This window comes from Cherax quadricarinatus, chromosome 88, assembly GCF_038502225.1.
Source record: "Cherax quadricarinatus isolate ZL_2023a chromosome 88, ASM3850222v1, whole genome shotgun sequence".
Lineage (NCBI taxonomy): Eukaryota > Metazoa > Arthropoda > Malacostraca > Decapoda > Parastacidae > Cherax > Cherax quadricarinatus.
Genome location: NC_091379.1, coordinates 6089837 through 6107969, shown reverse-complemented (window position 1 = coordinate 6107969; position 18133 = coordinate 6089837). Strand labels below are relative to the sequence as shown.

The 18133-nt window shown below is 39.6% G+C and overlaps 1 protein-coding gene across 1 annotated transcript in view; it reads right to left on the bottom strand.

The window, feature by feature from the left end:
• Nucleotides 1–348: 348 nt before the first annotated feature.
• Nucleotides 349–18133, bottom strand: part of nes (lysophosphatidylcholine acyltransferase 3 protein nessy) — a 56760-nt gene continuing 38975 nt past the window's right edge. The window contains exon 8 of the mRNA XM_070103918.1: nucleotides 349–533. Coding sequence (XP_069960019.1) covers nucleotides 385–533 — 149 coding nt within the window. The 3' untranslated portion in view covers nucleotides 349–384. The remainder of the gene's footprint in view (nucleotides 534–18133) is intronic.

Below are 18133 nucleotides of genomic sequence, written 5' to 3'. Positions count from 1 at the left end.
TCTGAATCTCATAAAATATATTCTGAAGACTATAACAAATATTAAACCTAAACTAATCCAGCTGCTAAACACTTAAGCAATAAGGAGTTAAAACCAAGATGGAACTACCTGTAGTCCTCAAAAAACAAAACAAAAAAACATGTTAAATGATATGAATAATGACAAATATACTCATTATTTTAAAAAAATTTGGCAAAACAATGATAAAAAAATAAATAGCATATTATTAATTTTAACATTCATGTGTATATTGCAAAATGATGAAGAGAGCAGTCATAGTGAGGACTATATCGTTAAACAACTCCCCATTTTAATGAGTTAATGTATGCTCAAACCACAAGGTTGGAAGACCACGAGGGTGGGAGAGCAGGTAACTCGGCTGACTTACTGAGCTACCCAGGCATTGGTGTTTGTATTGAAGGATTGAATGAGATGGCCAAATTGGGTAGACCCTTCCCAGAGGAGGATATTAACGTTTCTACAGCCATCCCACAGCATATCTCCAGCTGAATTCCGGCCATTGAAAGCCAGTCCTGGGACCAGTAAGACTGTTTTAGAGTGGGACTGATAGCAAATTAATAATAATAGAATTAAAACAGAAATTAGACATACACAAATGAATGTAAAAAATATGCATGGATTAAACCACAAACTAACCCTACAGGACAATCATTAAGATTTACCCACATTAAAAATTATGAATTACTGAAAACATTTTGGCAAGCATTTTCAGTCTTCTTGGAGACTCTCTTCAGGCAATCAATTTAACCATACAAAAGAAGCTGTTAAATATGCAAACAAGTGAGGGATCAAGCAAAACATGACAGAAACAAGAGGTGCTCTAGACATACAGGTCCACAACAGACAATGAAGCTCAATTACAAAGACCTGAACTTTACTATTTGTTGGTCAGTGATCTTTCTAAGTACAATGATACCTCGAATTTCGAACAGCTCCCAACTCGAACATTTATGTAAGTGTATTTTTGTAAGTGCTTTTGTAAGTGTATTTTTGGGGGTCTGAAACGGGCTAATCTAATTTACATTATTCTTTATGGGAACAAATTCGTTCGGCAACGGCACTCGAACAGCCTTCTGGAAGATTGTAATGAAGTTGGTAGAATTACCGACAATATGTAAAGTAAAAGGACACAAGTGCAACTAATGTGACATTTTAATGTGGCAACGTTTCGCTCTCCAGGAGCTTTATCAAACCATTACTAATGGCTTGATAAAGCTCCTGGAGAGCGAAACGTTGCCACAATAAAATGTCACATTAGTTGCACTTGTGTCCTTTTACTTTACAGCCTTCTGGAACGAATTTTGGCTGAAATTCGAGGCACCACAGTAATTCTTGAAAGTTTAAAACAAAGGTTACTAGGAGAAGGTCAAGGTTATCAGCACTGTTCCAAAGTACATTGCAAGTGCAAGTTGGAAAGTTTTCTGGAGTCATGACCTAGCCAGTATAGTGATCTAAAGTGAGAGTGTTTGCTCCTTACACAATCTGTTACTTTCACATTTCTGAGAAAATCTGATTTCATAATCTAAACAGTGTTGACGAAGCCTGAGTGGAATCAGTCTTAATGTAAAATGAGATTTGGGTAACAGCTAATGTTATATAAGGCAAGAGAGAAAAAGAGGCTTCCCTCCCCCCCCTCCCCTCTCTTTCTCACACGTAAGTACACTTGCTTCCTCACTCACACACTTGTGTGCATACATACAAGCTTGCACAGGAGCTCACTTGTGAATGCACACACATTTTAAACAAAAACAAAGAAACAAATACATAAACACACAAATTTGCTTTTCAGCAACTAGGCATTATCCCACCAAGCCAGGGTGACCTAGAAAGAAAAACTATAGTTTCTCTCTTTAAATTTAGTAATGTATACAGGAGAAAGGGTTACTAGCCCCCTTGCTCCCAGCATTTTAGTCACCTCTCACGACACACACAGCTTACGGAGGAAGAATTCTGTTCCACTTTCCCCTGGAGCACACATACAATTTTTTTTTTTTTTTCAACAAGTCGGCCGTCTCCCACCGAGGCAGGGTGACCCAAAAAAAAGAAAGAAAATCCCCAAAAAGAAAATACTTTCATCATCATTCAACACTTTCACCACACTCGCACATTATCACTGTTTTTGCAGAGGTGCTCAGAATACAACAGTCTAGAAGCATACACATATAAAGATACACAACATATCCCTCCAAACTGCCAATATCCCAAACCCCTCCTTTAAAGTGCAGGCATTGTACTTCCCATTTCCAGGACTCAAGTCCGACTATATGAAAATAACCGGTTTCCCTGAATCCCTTCACTAAATATTACACTGCTCACACTCCAACAGATCGTCAGGTCCCAAGTATCATTCGTCTCCATTCACTCCTATCTAACACGCTCACGCACGCTTGCTGGAAGTCCAAGCCCCTTACCCACAAAACCTCCTTTACCCCCTCTCTCCAACCCTTTCGAGGACGACCCCTACCCCTCCTTCCTTCCCCTATAGATTTATATGCTTTCCATGTCATTCTACTTTGATCCATTCTCTCTAAATGACCAAACCACCTCAACAACCCCTCTTCTGCCCTCTGACTAATACTTTTATTAACTCCACACCTTCTCCTAATTTCCACACTCCGAATTTTCTGCATAATATTTACACCACACATTACCCTTAAACAGGACATCTCCACTGCCTCCAACCGTCTCCTCGCTGCTGCAGTTATCACCCAAGTTTCACATCCATATAAGAGTGTTGGTACTACTATACTTTCATACATTCCCTTCTTTGCCTCCATAGATAACGTTTTTTGACTCCACATATACCTCAACGCACCACTCACCTTTTTTCCCTCATCAACTCTATGATTAACCTCATCCTTCATAAATCCATCCGCCGACACGTCAACTCCCAAGTATCTGAAAACATTCACTTCTTCCATACTCCTCCTCCCCAATTTGATATCCAATTTTTCTTTATCTAAATCATTTGATACCCTCATCACCTTACTCTTTTCTATGTTCACTTTCAACTTTCTACCTTTACACACATTCTCAAACTCATCCACTAACCTTTGCAATTTTTCTTTAGAATCTCCCATAAGCACAGTATCATCTGCAAAAAGTAACTGTGTCAATTCCCATTTTGAATTTGATTCCCCATAATTTAATCCCACCCCTCTCCCGAACACCCTAGCATTTACTTCTTTTACAACCCCATCTATAAATATATTAAACAACCATGGTGACATTACACATCCCTGTCTAAGACCTACTTTTACCGGGAAGTATTCTCCCTCTCTTCTACACACCCTAACCTGAGCCTCACTATCCTCATAAAAGCTCTTTACAGCATTTAATAACTTACCACCTATTCCATAAACTTGCAACATCTGCCACATTGCTCCTCTATCCACTCTATCATATGCCTTTTCTAAATCCATAAATGCAATAAAAACTTCCCTACCTTTATCTAAATACTGTTCACATATATGCTTCAATGTAAACACTTGATCTACACATCCCCTACCCACTCTGAAGCCTCCTTGCTCATCTGCAATTCTACATTCTGTCTTACCTCTAATTCTTTCAATTATAACTCTACTGTATACTTTTCCTGGTATACTCAGTAAACTTATTCCTCTATAATTTTTACAATCTCTTTTGTCCCCTTTCCCTTTATATAAAGGGACTATACATGCTCTCCACCAATCCCTAGGTACCTTCCCCTCTTTCATACATTTATTAAATAAAAGTACCAACCACTCCAACACTATATTCCCCCCCCCCCCCCACTTTTAACATTTCTGTCATGATCCCATCAGTTCCAGCTGCTTTACCCCCTTTCATTCTACGTAATGCCTCACGTACCTCCACCACACTTACATTCTGCTCTTCTTCACTCCTAAAAGATGGTATACCTCCCTGGCCAGTGCATGAAATTACCGCCTCCCTTTCTTCCTCAACATTTAAAAGTTCCTCAAAATATTCTCGCCATCTACCTAATACCTCCCTCTCCCCATCTACTAACTCCCCTACTCTGTTTTTAATGGACAAATCCATACTTTCCCTAGGCTTTCTTAACTTGTTTAACTCACTCCAAAATTTTTTCTTATTTTCATTAAAATATACAAATATACAAATATAGTTACTATATTTAAGAAAGGACTCCATGGGGAAGTGGAACAAAATTCTTCCTCCGTAAGCCATGCGTGTTGTAAGAGGTGACTAAAATGCCGGGAGCAAGGGACTAGTAACCCCTTCTCCCGTATAAATTACTAAATTTAAAAAGAAAAACTTTCGTTTTTCTTCTTGGGCCACCCTGCCTTGGTGGGATACGGCCGGTTTGTTGAAAAACAAAAATTAAGAAAGGACTCCATGGGGAAGTGGAACACAATTCTTCCTCCATAAGCCATGCATGCTGTAAGAGGCGACTAAAATGCCGGGAGCAAGGGGCTAGTAACCCCTTCTCTTGTATATATTACTAAATGTAAAATGAGACTTTCATTTTTCCTTTTGGGCCACCCTGCCTTGGTGGGATATGGCTGGTGTGTTGAAAGAAGAAGAAAGATTTAAGAAAGGAGACAGGAGACAGATAGGAAGGGTTAAAGTACAGACCAATTTTGCTAACCTGCATACCTTGAGGTAACAAAGAAACTGATCACTTGGAGAAAAGTGGTTTCATAAACACTAACCAGAATGGGTTTAATGATAGTAAATCTTGTCCTAACTTGTTGGAGTTCTGTGACAAAGTAACAGATGTGAGACATGGTAAGACACATAGGCAACAGTTAGGCAACTTTATTCCGAAACGTTTCGCCTACACAGTAGGCTTCTTCAGTCGAATACAGAAAGTAGGCAGGAACAGTAGAGATGTGAAGACGATGTAATCAGTCCATCACCCTTGAAGTCGTAGAATTTGAGGTTGTCAGTCCCTCGGCCTGGAGAAGTTCAGTTCCATAGTCAGGAACTATCTGAAGATCAAGCGACAGTGCAGAGACTTAAATACTGTCGGAAGGAGAGGTGCAGAGTAGTAGTAGTGAGAATGTAGCCACTGAGAGGTCAGTGGCCTCTTGGTACAGAAAACGCCTTAGACAACCCTTTCAAGTGAGAACTGTTGGATCTGAGAGGGACCTGACCTCTCAGTGGCTACATTCTCACGACTACTACTACTACTACTCTGCACCTCTCCTTCCGACAGTATTTAAGTCTCCGCACTGTCGCTTGATCTTCAGATAGCTCCTGACTATGGAACTGAACTTCTCCAGGCCGAGGGACTGACAACCTCAAATTCTACGACTTCAAGGGTGATGGACTGATTACATCGTCTTCACATCTCTACTGTTCCTGCCTACTTTCTGTATTCGACTGAAGAAGCCTACTGTGTAGGCGAAACATTTCGGAATAAAGTTGCCTAACTGTTGCCTATGTGTCTTACCTACCAACCTGTCAGTATTGTATACCATTTTGATGTTCAGATGTGAGACAAGAGAGGACTGAGTGAACTGCATTTGTTTAGAGTGCAAGAAGGCATCTGATAATGTACCGTACAAGAGGCTGGGCCAAAAACTTGAGATTCGAGTAGAAATAACAGGGAATGTGCTCTGGGTAAAAGTAACTAAAGGGGTTCCACAAGGATCAGTATTAGGACAAGTGTTGTTTCTGGTTTATGTGAATGACATTCCAGCTGTGCATGTTTCAGATATATCCCTGTTTTCTGATTATGTAGAACTAATGAGGAGAATAAAAAGCAGACAAAGCTAAGGAATGGCTTCAAAGGAATCTTGACAAATTGCAAGAGTTGCGAGGTAAGTGGTTGCTTTCATTTAACCCTAGTAACTGCAAGGTCTGAGGAGAAAGAGTTATTAAGATAGCTTGGTCATTTACAGAGGATGGAGCAAAACAGGATGACTTGGAGAGTGTATAAATCTGTAGAGGGGTAAGGGGTCATTCTAGGAAAGGATGGAGGGAGGAGGTAAAAGTGGTTTTGTGTGCAAGGGGCTTAGACATACAGCAGGCATGTGTGAGCATGTTAGATAAGAGTGAATGGAGATGAATGGTTTTTGGGACTTGACGAGATGCTAGTGTGAGCAGGGTAATATTTTGTGAAGGGATTCAAGGAAACCGGTTAGTTGGACTTGAGTCCGGGAGGTGGAAAGTACAACGCCTGCACTTTAAAAGAGGGGTTTTAGGATATTTGCTGCTTGGAGCGAAATCTGAACTATCATATCTGCATGCCTCTACAAAGACAGTGATAGCATGAATGATGGTGAAAAAGTCTTTGTTTTATGGGTCACCCTGCCTCAGTAGGAGACAACAAGTGTGTTGGAAGGAAAAAAAAATTGTGTTTCTTTTTAGTTTACCCTGCCTTGGTGGGAGACAGCCAGTATGTTAAAAAAAAAAAAAAAATTATTATCAATCACTAATATATTCAACTTTTGCATAAATACCCTAGGACAAGAGAATGACTGTCAAAGGCACAGCAATGTGTAGTGCCAGTGAAATTATCAGTATACTAGACTTCTTGTATTGCCTTTTAGCCATTTTACCCCAAATTTACTGATGGATACAGTGATGATAAAAATATGCCATAATTTCTGAACTTCCATATATACTATATATTGTTCAAAAGCTTAATAATTTATCAGTACAAATTTAATGAAAACATTGAAGAGAATGTTAGAAAACATTTTTTGTAACTGTTTATATACATAAAACCAACCAAATTATTAGCACTGGATTACTTATTACCAGATAGTAAAGGATGACCACAGATACACTTTTACAATACTAACATCTCTATAAATATAGAGAAAAATAATAATAAATCCTTGGACAGATATAGGTTTTTCAACTTATAATTGTTTTAAGTTATATACAGCCTCACTAACAAATGGTGTACAGTACTAAGAAACTAATTAAAATTCTACAGCTGCCAAGTAGGGAGGGAGGAATATTCTGTGGAAGAATTAAGGAAGAGCCAGAGGTAAGTGAAGAGTAAGTGTATGAAGCAATGAGAAGAATGAAAGAGTAAAGCAGCTAGGACTGACATGTTAAAAGTAGACGGAGATAGTGTTTTAGAGTGGTTGTTGTGTATTCAGTATACAGTGGACCCTTGGTTTTCGTGTTTAATCCGTTCCATAGCCATCGGCCAAAACCAAAACCATTTTCCCCATAAGAAATAATGTAAATGGAATTAATCCGTTCCAGACACCCAGAAGTATCAACAATTTTTTTTTTTTTACATAAGAACATAAGAACATAAGAATGTAGGAACACTGCAGAAGGCCTACTGGCCCATACGAGGCAGGTCCTTATCAAAACGACATCTACCTAATAAGAACATAAGAATGTAAATATACATTTACATGCACAAAAGAATGAACATTAAACATGACACTTACCTTTATTGAAGGCTGTTGTTGCTGCTGGAAGGAAGGCAGGGAGAAAGGGAGTGGGAAGATAGGTTATTGTTTGGAAGAAGACTCCCCCTCCATAAGGACTCTAGGTACCAAGTCCTTATCTGGAGGTCACTTTCCTCCTTTGTTTTTTACTGTCACTAGGACCAGATTGAGTCACTGGACCCCTGTCACACAAAATATCTGTCCAGATAGGTCTGTTTCTTGCGTCTCTAAGATTTCCCTAAAATGGGACATAGCATTGTCACTGTAAAAATCGCCAGCACAGATTGCAACAGCTTTCTCAGGGTGATGTTACTCCACAAATGAATGCACTTTAGTCCACATTGCACAAATCTCCTTAATCTTTGAAGACAGCACCTTCTTCTATCTCTCTTCCTCCTCCTCTGAAGCAATTTCCTCAGGTGTGGTCTGTTGTCTGCTATGGTCTGCAGCCAGATGAAGCTCTTGCAGCTCATCAGTGGTTAGCTCTTCATTGTGGTCCTCCACCAACTCTTCCACAACCTCCAAACTCACATCCAACCCCATGGAATTCCCCAATGCCACAATTGATTGCACAACAGGTGTAGGGTCGACAGGGTCAGCCTGAAACCCTTCAAAATCCTTCTTTTGGACACAATCCGGCACAAATTTCTCCAAGCAGAGTTCATCGCCCTGGAAATCACTCCCTGCCAAGCCTTAAGGCCTATGCAGTGGAAGATATTGAAGTGATTCTTCCAGAACTCTCTCAGGGTCAATTCAGAGTCCGAGGTTATGTCAAAGCCCCTTTGAAACACTGCTTTAGTGTACAGTTTTTTGAAGTTTGCAATGATTTGCTGGTCCATGGGCTGGAGGAGAGGATTGGTGTTAGGAGGCAAAAACTTCACTGTTACAAAACTGAATTCCTTAGACAACTGGTCTTTCAAGTCTGGAGGATGAGCAGGAGCAGTGTCCATTAACAGGAGGCACTGGAGTGGCAATTTCTTATCCAGGAGGTATTTTTCACACTGGAGCCAAACACTTTATTAGACCATTCCAGGAAAATTTCCCTTGTGACCCATGCACTACTGTTTGCCTTCTACATCACACACAATTTACTCTTAACAACACTGTTTTTCTTGAACACACTGGGATTTTCAGAATGATACACCAGTAAAGGCTTCACTTTGAAATCCCCACTAGCATTACTACAGAACAAGAGAGTTAGCCTGTCTTTCATAGGTTTGTGTCCTGGGAGTGCCTTTTCCTTCTGCATGTAGGTCCTCTTTGGCATTTTCTTCCAAGAGAGGTCTGTCGTCACAACTGAACAATTGTTGGGGTTGGAATTTTTCAGACTCTACATAACATTTGAATTCCCCAGCAAATTTTTCAGCCGCTTGTTTGTCTGAAGTGGCACCCTCACCATGCCTTACAACACTGTGTATGCCACTTTGCTTCTTGAAATTTTCGAACCAGCCTTTGCTGGCCTTGAATTCACTTTCATCACCACTTGTTTCAGGCAGTTTCTTTATGAGATCCTCATGCAACTGCCTTGCCTTTTCACAAATAATGGACTGCACAACACTATCTCCCGCTAACTCTTTCTCTCGGATCCACACCAACAACAATTTCTCCACTTCTTCAGTTGTTTGGGATCTCTGTTTGGTTATTGTATTCACCCCTTTTGCAACATCAGCTTCCATGATTTCTTCTCTCTCTGCCACAGTGGAGCTGACTGCTGATGGCGACTTCCCGTACATCCTGCCAAGTTCAGCAATGTGTATGCCACTATCATATTTTCTTAGCATTTCTTTTTTCAGTTCTACGGTGTTCCTCACTTTCTTTACCTTAAGCACTTGTACTAGAAGGTTTCTTTGGGGCCATGGTCGCTTATTTAGCAGTCACACATGATAAACAAGTGGCAAAAACAATGGATTATAATGAAATGTTTTGTATGACCTGGCAGGCTATGTTCACTGGCTGAGAAACAACGTTACACTAGCTGAGAATGCGTGCAGGAGGCAGCTTTGTCTGCGGGCTGGGGACTGGACAGGCTCCATACGACTGACGAAGACTAAGGTAATCAACGAAAGCTAAAGCCAAAAATCGACGAAAAAAAAGTTGGCCAAAACCAAAATCAGCGATAACTAAGATCAACGAAAACCAAGGGTCCACTGTATACATAAAAGAAGTGTGTGCCTAAGGACTGGCAGAGAGCATGAATCCCAGTAGTGTCATAAAAGGGATTTATAGGTAAGAGCTATTGGGAAATAAGTCTGTTGAGTAAGGTAGAATTAATACTGAATTAGTTAGGGGGTTAAGATAAAAAAAAAAATAATAGGATTACAGAAGAACATGGAAGACTTAGGAAAAATAAGGAATGTGTAAACAAAGTATTTATCATTAAGTATATAAGTGAACAACATGGTAAAACCTTGATTTAACAAACCTCCACTTAACAAATTTCGTAAATCATGTACAAACCTCTGGGAAAATTATTTTTGGAAACACTGGACAAAGTCCATTGATTAGAGAAGTGTCTGTTATTGTTAAAGTACTGTCTAAACTGGGTATCAGTGACAAATTCCCCCAGCTCTCTCTGGGATGCATGCCTTCATCTACTTGCCCATTGGGCTTACTTTTAGCCAGCTCCATTTCTCCGCTCTGTGGATAATTTAAGAGTTTTGGTGGGAAGCCAGTTACTGAACTTAATTGAGGGTGTGGGCATCCTGCTCTGCTAGGGCTTGACAAGGGGGTCCACCTGATCTAATTAGGAACCTCTAGTTCCTGTTTCTATTTGCAAAAGAACTTCTTGTTCCTTTTTCTTTCATTGCCCAGCTTTAGGCAACATATCTTCCATGTACATCAGGAAGTCAGCCTCGATATGGCGTAAGCTGTCAGTGGCCCTAATAAACCCAACAAACAAACTAATTGTGAACAAAGTCAGTTGGCTACAGAACTGTCCAGTATTATGATCCACTGGGTAAACTGATTTCAGAAACAACCAATGATGGAAAAATAATCTCTATGTTTGAATTTATGGGACACTGGACATTACTGAACACACTCCCTCTCTCTTATTAGTCCATGAAATTAAGATTTCACTGTACTTAGATAGGGTACAAAACTGTTTGTTTTATTTATGGATTTAGAATAGGTATATGATAGGGTTGATATGGAAGCAATGTGGCAGTTATAAATGTATGGAATAGGTGGTTTGTGGTAGGTAACTTAAAAGCAGTAGAGAAGTTTAGGAGAATAAGGGAGGTGTAAGAGAGAAGGGGGACCATTTTCCATTAATATTAGACCTTAGATGGATGTGAGGCATGGGTGGTGAATGTTGCAACAAGAAGGCTGGAGGTAGTGGAGATGTCATGTCTGAGGGCAATGTGTGGTGTGAATATAATGGAGAGAAACCGTAGTTTGGAGATTAGGAGGAGGTGCGGGATTACCAAAACTATTATCCAGAGGGCTCAGGAGGGGTTATTGAGATGGTTTGGACATGTAGAGAGAATGGAACGAAATAGAATGACTTCGAGAGTGTATAAATCTGTAGTGGAGGGAAGGTGGGGAAGGGGTCACCCTAAGAGAAGCTGGAGGGAGGGGGTAAAGGAGGTTTTGTGAGAGGGGCTTGGACTTCCAGCAAGCATGTGTGTGTTAGATAGGAGCAAATGGAAACAAATGGTTTTTAGGACTTGATGTGCTGTTGGAGTGTAAGCAAGGTAACATTTATGAAAGGATTCAAGGAAACTGGTAGGCTGGACTTGATTCCTGGAAATGTGAAGTACAGTGCCGGCACTCTGAAGAAGGGGTGTTAATGTTGCAGTTTTATAACTGTAGTGTAAGCATGCCTCTGGCAAGACAGTGATGGAGTGAATGATGATGAGAGTTTTTCTTTTTCGGGCCACCCTGCCTTGGTGGGAAACGGTCGATGTGTTAATAAAAAATATATAAAAAGAATTAGACCTTAGACTGGAATGTGTGATGACACCATAGCTGTTTAATATATTTATAGATGGGATTGTACAAAAAGTAAATGTTAGTGGTGGGGAAAGATGTGGGGTGAAACGGCATCCTACCAGCTCTTTTTCCTCAAGAAACCATCGCTCATCAAAGCTTATGATAGCCTAATTGAAGGTACAACTACATGAATCCACGTAGACCACAAAATGACCCAAGAACACTAAGAATGTAACCCAAATATTGACAAAATTAGAAGATCTATGGAAGACAGCCCTGGTAACCCAAACACTGCCTCCTCTGCCAGACAACCACTTAACCCAAGCTCAGGGAAAACAAGCCTTCTCCTCCATAGCTACACAGTATCTACTTTAGTGATACTATGAAAGGATACTGCAGAAGAATCAACAGCAGTAAGAAAAGAATAACACCAAGGACCCTAGAACTCAACTTGTCTACCCAGCAGGAAGCCGGTGTATCATCAACCCCTCTCACTACAACCCAGGGAACAACAACAACAAACATGGCTGACTCCCCCTCCAACTCCACTCCCTTCAAAGGATTCACCCATGATAACTCAGGTATGATTATTACTGACAATATCAGGGACTACATCGTCGCTCTATAAAACGAAATCAAAGATATTCAAGCAACACTTGCACGACGAGAATCCAAGATAACCAACCTCGAGAACAAGATCCAAAACCTTGAAGAAAAGATTACATCGGGAAGTGCTGACACAGAAAATACTCTGAAAACAGCTATAGCCAGTCACACTGAACAAATAACAACCCTAAATATGAAGGTTGAAGAAGCAATCAAGGACTGGAATCAGAACATGCACACTTGACTGAATGAATACCCTGATTTCCAAGACGACAAAACTGAACAAGATAAGTTGTCCGTTGCAGTTATAATAAACAGCCCTCACATTCCTAGTGACATAACCCAAGAACAGTGCAAAGAAACTGCTATCAGGATAATACAGGACCACGCAAAAGTTATCGTGCAAAACAATGAAATCAATGCTAGGAAAACAAGGTAGTAAACTTCATTCATATGATAAAAGAAAGGACCTAATTAAATCAGCAATTACAATGAAAAATGTACATCAACGAGTGTCTAACAAGAAAACGTCAAAACCTTCTGTTCAGGTTGAGAAAACTTAAACAGGAAAACAAAATACATCAATGTTTCACTCGAGATGGGAAAATACTAGTAAGGAAAACATCAACAGGACAACAATACACCATCTTAAATGAACATGATTTCTCTACCTTCCTTAGAAAAACTGACATTTCTGTAACAGATTAGATAAGTGTCCTTAACACATATATACATGTGGTGCATATAGTGTATGTTACTATTATATTGTGCATCATTATTTTTTTATTTTTCATCACTAGCTAATACCAACTACCTCCAATACTTTATACTTCTTTCTTACTGCTATTAATTGCTCATAATTTTGTGTTACAAGTCAAATCTTACTCCAAATTAATATTATTCATTGTTCTTACCTGTCCATTTAATTTTATATTGTGTGTGCAATTAGCGTATATTCCAATTACATTATTGTGCAAGTCCCAAAACTATCTTTTGCTAGCTAGTACCAACTACATCATATTTTTTTACTTTTTATTGTGTAATAAATTGCTTAACTTATTATATATTACAAATCAGATCTTACTTCTAAATCAATATTATATAATAGTGACTATCTGTCCATTTAACTTTGTTTACCATTACTTAATTTAGTCTCTTATATATTTTCTCCTTTATTTTAGCTTTATATAACTACCTTAGTTCATATATTCACAATTGTTAAAATAATCAAGGTGCTATTCTCAGGTGCTGAAGTGTAATAAGTTCACTATTTTGCCATTATATTCCAAAGCTCATTTATTTGATTACCACTTTATTTGTTCACCACAACTTATATTAGTTCCTTTTATATTGTCTCCCTTATTTTAACTTTATAGAACTACCTACTATTATATTCCCAAGCTCCATTATTTGATCATCACTTCATTTGTTCACCACAAATTACTTTAGTCCCTTTTATATTGTCTCCTTTATTTTAGCTTTAAAAAACTACCTTAGCTCGTACTTTTTATATTTGTTAAAATAATTCAGGTGCTATTTTTTTAGCTTTAGAATATTTACTTTGTCTTATACTTAATTCTTACTATAGATTCACTCTAAATCTTATGATTGCAAGCACTGATCTTGATACCAACCTCTTACTGAATGACTTAAAATGAATCAAACAGTAACTGCAATTACTACACAGCAGAACAATCAAAGGCACTCCTCATAGCCAACAACAACATAACTGTCTTTAACTACAATATCAGGTCTTTAACTACAATATCAGATCTTTAAGTAAACATTACGATGACCTCATAGCATTACTAAATTCCCTACATGCCAGTATGTCCATCATTACTCTCACCAAAACCTGGCTAAAGCCTGATACTACAGATGTATATGCCATTCCTGGTTACACAGCTATACACAACTGTAGGCCAGATCAACAAGGGGGTGGCACAGCTATATACTACTCAGACCAACTAGAATGTATCACTAATACTTGCACATGGGATGAACATGGGGAATATTATTATCACACTGGTCGATTCCCACCAAGGCAGGGTGGCCCGAAAAAGAAAAACTTTCAACATCATTCACTCCATCACTGTCTTGCCAGAAGGGTGCTTTACACTACAGTTTTTAAACTGCAACATTAACACCCCTCCTTCAGAGTGCAGGCACTGTACTTCCCATCTCCAGGACTCAAGTCCGGCCTGCCGGTTTCCCTGAACCCCTTCATAAATATTACTTTGCTCACACTCCAACAGCACGTCAAGTATTAAAAACCATTTGTCTCCATTCACTCCTATCAAACACGCTCACGCATGCCTGCTGGAAGTCCAAGCCCCTCGCACACAAAACCTCCTTTACCCCCTCCCTCCAACCTTTCCTAGCCCGACCCCTACCCCGCCTTCCTTCCACTACAGACTGATACACTCTTGAAGTCATTCTGTTTTGCTCCATTCTCTCTACATGTCCGAACCACCTCAACAACCCTTCCTCAGCCCTCTGGACAACAGTTTTGGTAATCCCGCACCTCCTCCTAACTTCCAAACTAAGAATTCTCTGCATTATATTCACACCACACATTGCCCTCAGACATGACATCTCCACTGCCTCCAGCCTTCTCCTCGCTGCAACATTCATCACCCATGCTTCACACCCATATAAGAGCGTTGGTAAAACTATACTCTCATACATTCCCCTCTTTGCCTCCAAGGACAAAGTTCTTTGTCTCCACAGACTCCTAAGTGCACCACTCACCCTTTTCCCCTCATCAATTCTATGATTCACCTCATCTTTCATAGAACCATCCGCTGACACGTCCACTCCCAAATATCTGAATACATTCACCTCCTCCATACTCTCTCCCTCCAATCTGATATCCAATCTTTCATCACCTAATCTTTTTGTTATCCTCATAACCTTACTCTTTCCTGTATTCACCTTTAATTTTCTTCTTTTGCACACCCTACCAAATTCATCCACCAATCTCTGCAACTTCTCTTCAGAATCTCCCAAGAGCACAGTGTCATCAGCAAAGAGCAGCTGTGACAACTCCCACTTTGTGTGTGATTCTTTATCTTTTAACTCCACGCCTCTTGCCAAGACCCTCGCATTTACTTCTCTTACAACCCCATCTATAAATATATTAAACAACCACGGTGACATCACACATCCTTGTCTAAGGCCTACTTTTACTGGGAAATAATTTCCCTCTTTCCTACATACTCTAACTTGAGCCTCACTATCCTCGTAAAAACTCTTCACTGCTTTCAGTAACCTACCTCCTACACCATACACCTGCAACATCTGCCACATTGCCCCCCTATCCACCCTGTCATACGCCTTTTCCAAATCCATAAATGCCACAAAGATCTCTTTAGCCTTATCTAAATACTGTTCAGTTATATGTTTCACTGTAAACACCTGGTCCACACACCCCCTACCTTTCCTAAAGCCTCCTTGTTCATCTGCTATCCTATTCTCCGTCTTACTCTTAATTCTTTCAATGATAACTCTACCATACACTTTACCAGGTATACTCAACAGACTTATCAACCTATAATTTTTGCACTCTCTTTTATCCCCTTTGCCTTTATACAAAAGAACTATGCATGCTTTCTGCCAATCCCTAGGTACCTTACCCTCTTCCATACATTTATTAAATAATTGCACCAACCACTCCAAAACTATATCCCCACCTGCTTTTAACATTTCTATCTTTATCCCATCATGGGGAATATATAATAGCTAAATTCAAATCCAAATACCTACATAAGCCTCTCACAGTGATGAACATCTACAGAGTTCCACAGTCAAACATTAGCCAATTTAGTCAAAACCTAGGAAGTATGATAACTGATGCACGCATGAACAAAGATCACTTACTACTCTCAGGTGACTTCAATATAAATCTCCTGCAAGACCAGGACCCACATGTTACTGAATTCACAAACACTGAGTAACTGCATGTTGCTACCAACAGTAACAAAACCTACAAGAGTTACACAGACTAGTGTTTCCCTACTAGACCACATCTGGACCAACTCCATATCCCTTTAAAATCAGGCATAATCACAAATAATACCACAGACCACTACCCTACCTTCATCATAACAAATCTTGGCAAATTACCCCAAGACACTACTAAAGTCACTCTCAGACTTCACAATGAGGCAGCCATTAATAACTTCACAGCAGCAGTGACAAACATTGACTGGCACACTGAGCTAGAAACCTATACAGATATTGATGAATGTTTTAAAAATTTTCTAAAAAAGACCCAATACCTCTATAACAAGCACTGCCCTAAAAAACTAAACAGATGACAGCTAAGAGACTGAACAGTCCCTGGCTCACACCCAGCATCCTCAAATCCATAAATACAAAGCACCTATACGAAAAACAGTACAGAATGGGTCACATAACCAGAGACCAAACAAAACGTTACTCGTCAGTCCTAACCAGCCTGATAAGAAGGGCTAAAAAATTGTATTATGAGAACAGATTATCCAACTTAAGAGGTGATATAAAAAAGACCTGGAAAACCCTATCAGAAATTCTAGGAACAAAAAAGATATCACGAAATAGCGAAATTGAATTAACACAACCAGATGAACCCCAACTCCCACCAACTGAAACAGCAAACAAACTCAATGATTTCTTCTCCACTATAGGAAAAAACCTTGCCAATAAAATCCCAAGCTCAGATACCCCACCCAATGACTACCTCACTGGCAACTACCCGAACACACTGTTCCTAGCTCCGACTAACCCAACTGAAATCTCCCTTATTATCAACACACTGAAAAGCAAGACAGGAGATTTAAATACCTTTTTTTTTTTTTTTTTTTTTTACAACAAGTCGGTCGTCTCCCAAGTGCTATCACCAATCATTGCAACACTCTTTAACAAATCCATCGAATCCTCTACCTTCCCTACAGTTCTCAAAATAGCAAGGGTCACCCCGATCCATAATGGAGACCAAACAGACTTGAATAACTATAGGCCAATATCCAACTTACATCCTCTTTCTAAAATCTTCGAAAAATTAATTCATAAGCGAATCTATTCCTACCTCATCTCCCACAACATACTCAACCCCTGTCAATTTGGGTTCAGGCCTAATAAAAATACTAATGATGCTATTATACACATGCTCGAACATATATACACTGCAATAGAGAAAAAAGAAGTCCCACTGGGGATCTTCATTGACTTACGTAAAGCTTTTGATACAGCTGACCATAACTTGCTCCACATAAAATTGTCGTACTATGGTATAAGAGGGCACCCCCTCAACTACCTAAAGTCATACCTCAGCAACAGAAGCCAATATGTGTATACAAATGGAGCAAACTCTTCCGCACATCCAATTACAGTTGGTGTCCCACAGGTATGTGTCCTTGGCCCTCTTCTCTTTCTCATATACATAAATGACCTACCAAATGCATCGCAACTACTCAAACCAACACTATTTGCAGATGACACTACATACGTCTTCTCTCACCTGAGCCCAGTCATGCTAGCCAATACGTACTGTGAATACCGAATTACAGAAAATATCTACCTGGATAAGGACTAACAAACTTACTCTAAACATTGACAAAACCTACTTCATTCAGTTTGGTAACAAAGCTACAGATGTCCTTCTTAACATAATGATAAACGGATCACCTATCACAAAACTCACGGAGAGAAAATTCTTAGAAATCCACCTTGATAATAGACTCAAATTTCAAAAACACATACAACAAATTTCCAAGACTGTAGGCATACTATTGAAGATACGGTACTATGTTCCACAGTCAGCCCTCCTGGCCCTATATCACTCACTTATTTACCCCTATCTCACCTATGGAATTTGTGCATGGGGCTCAACAACAATAAACCATCTCAGACCACTAATTACCCAACAAAAGGCTGCGGTCAGAATGATAACAAATTCCCACTACAGGCAGCACACTCCACCAATATTCAAAACTCTAAACCTACTCGCCATACAAAACATCCATACTTATTACTGCACCTACTACATACATAGAACACTTAACTCGGATATAAACCCTCCCCTCAAATGTCTCCTTACCAACCTCAACAGAACACATGACAATAACACAAGGCACAGATCACTCTTTGATGTTCCTCGTGTCCATCTCATGCTATGCAAAAACTCAATGCACATAAAAGGCCCTAAAATC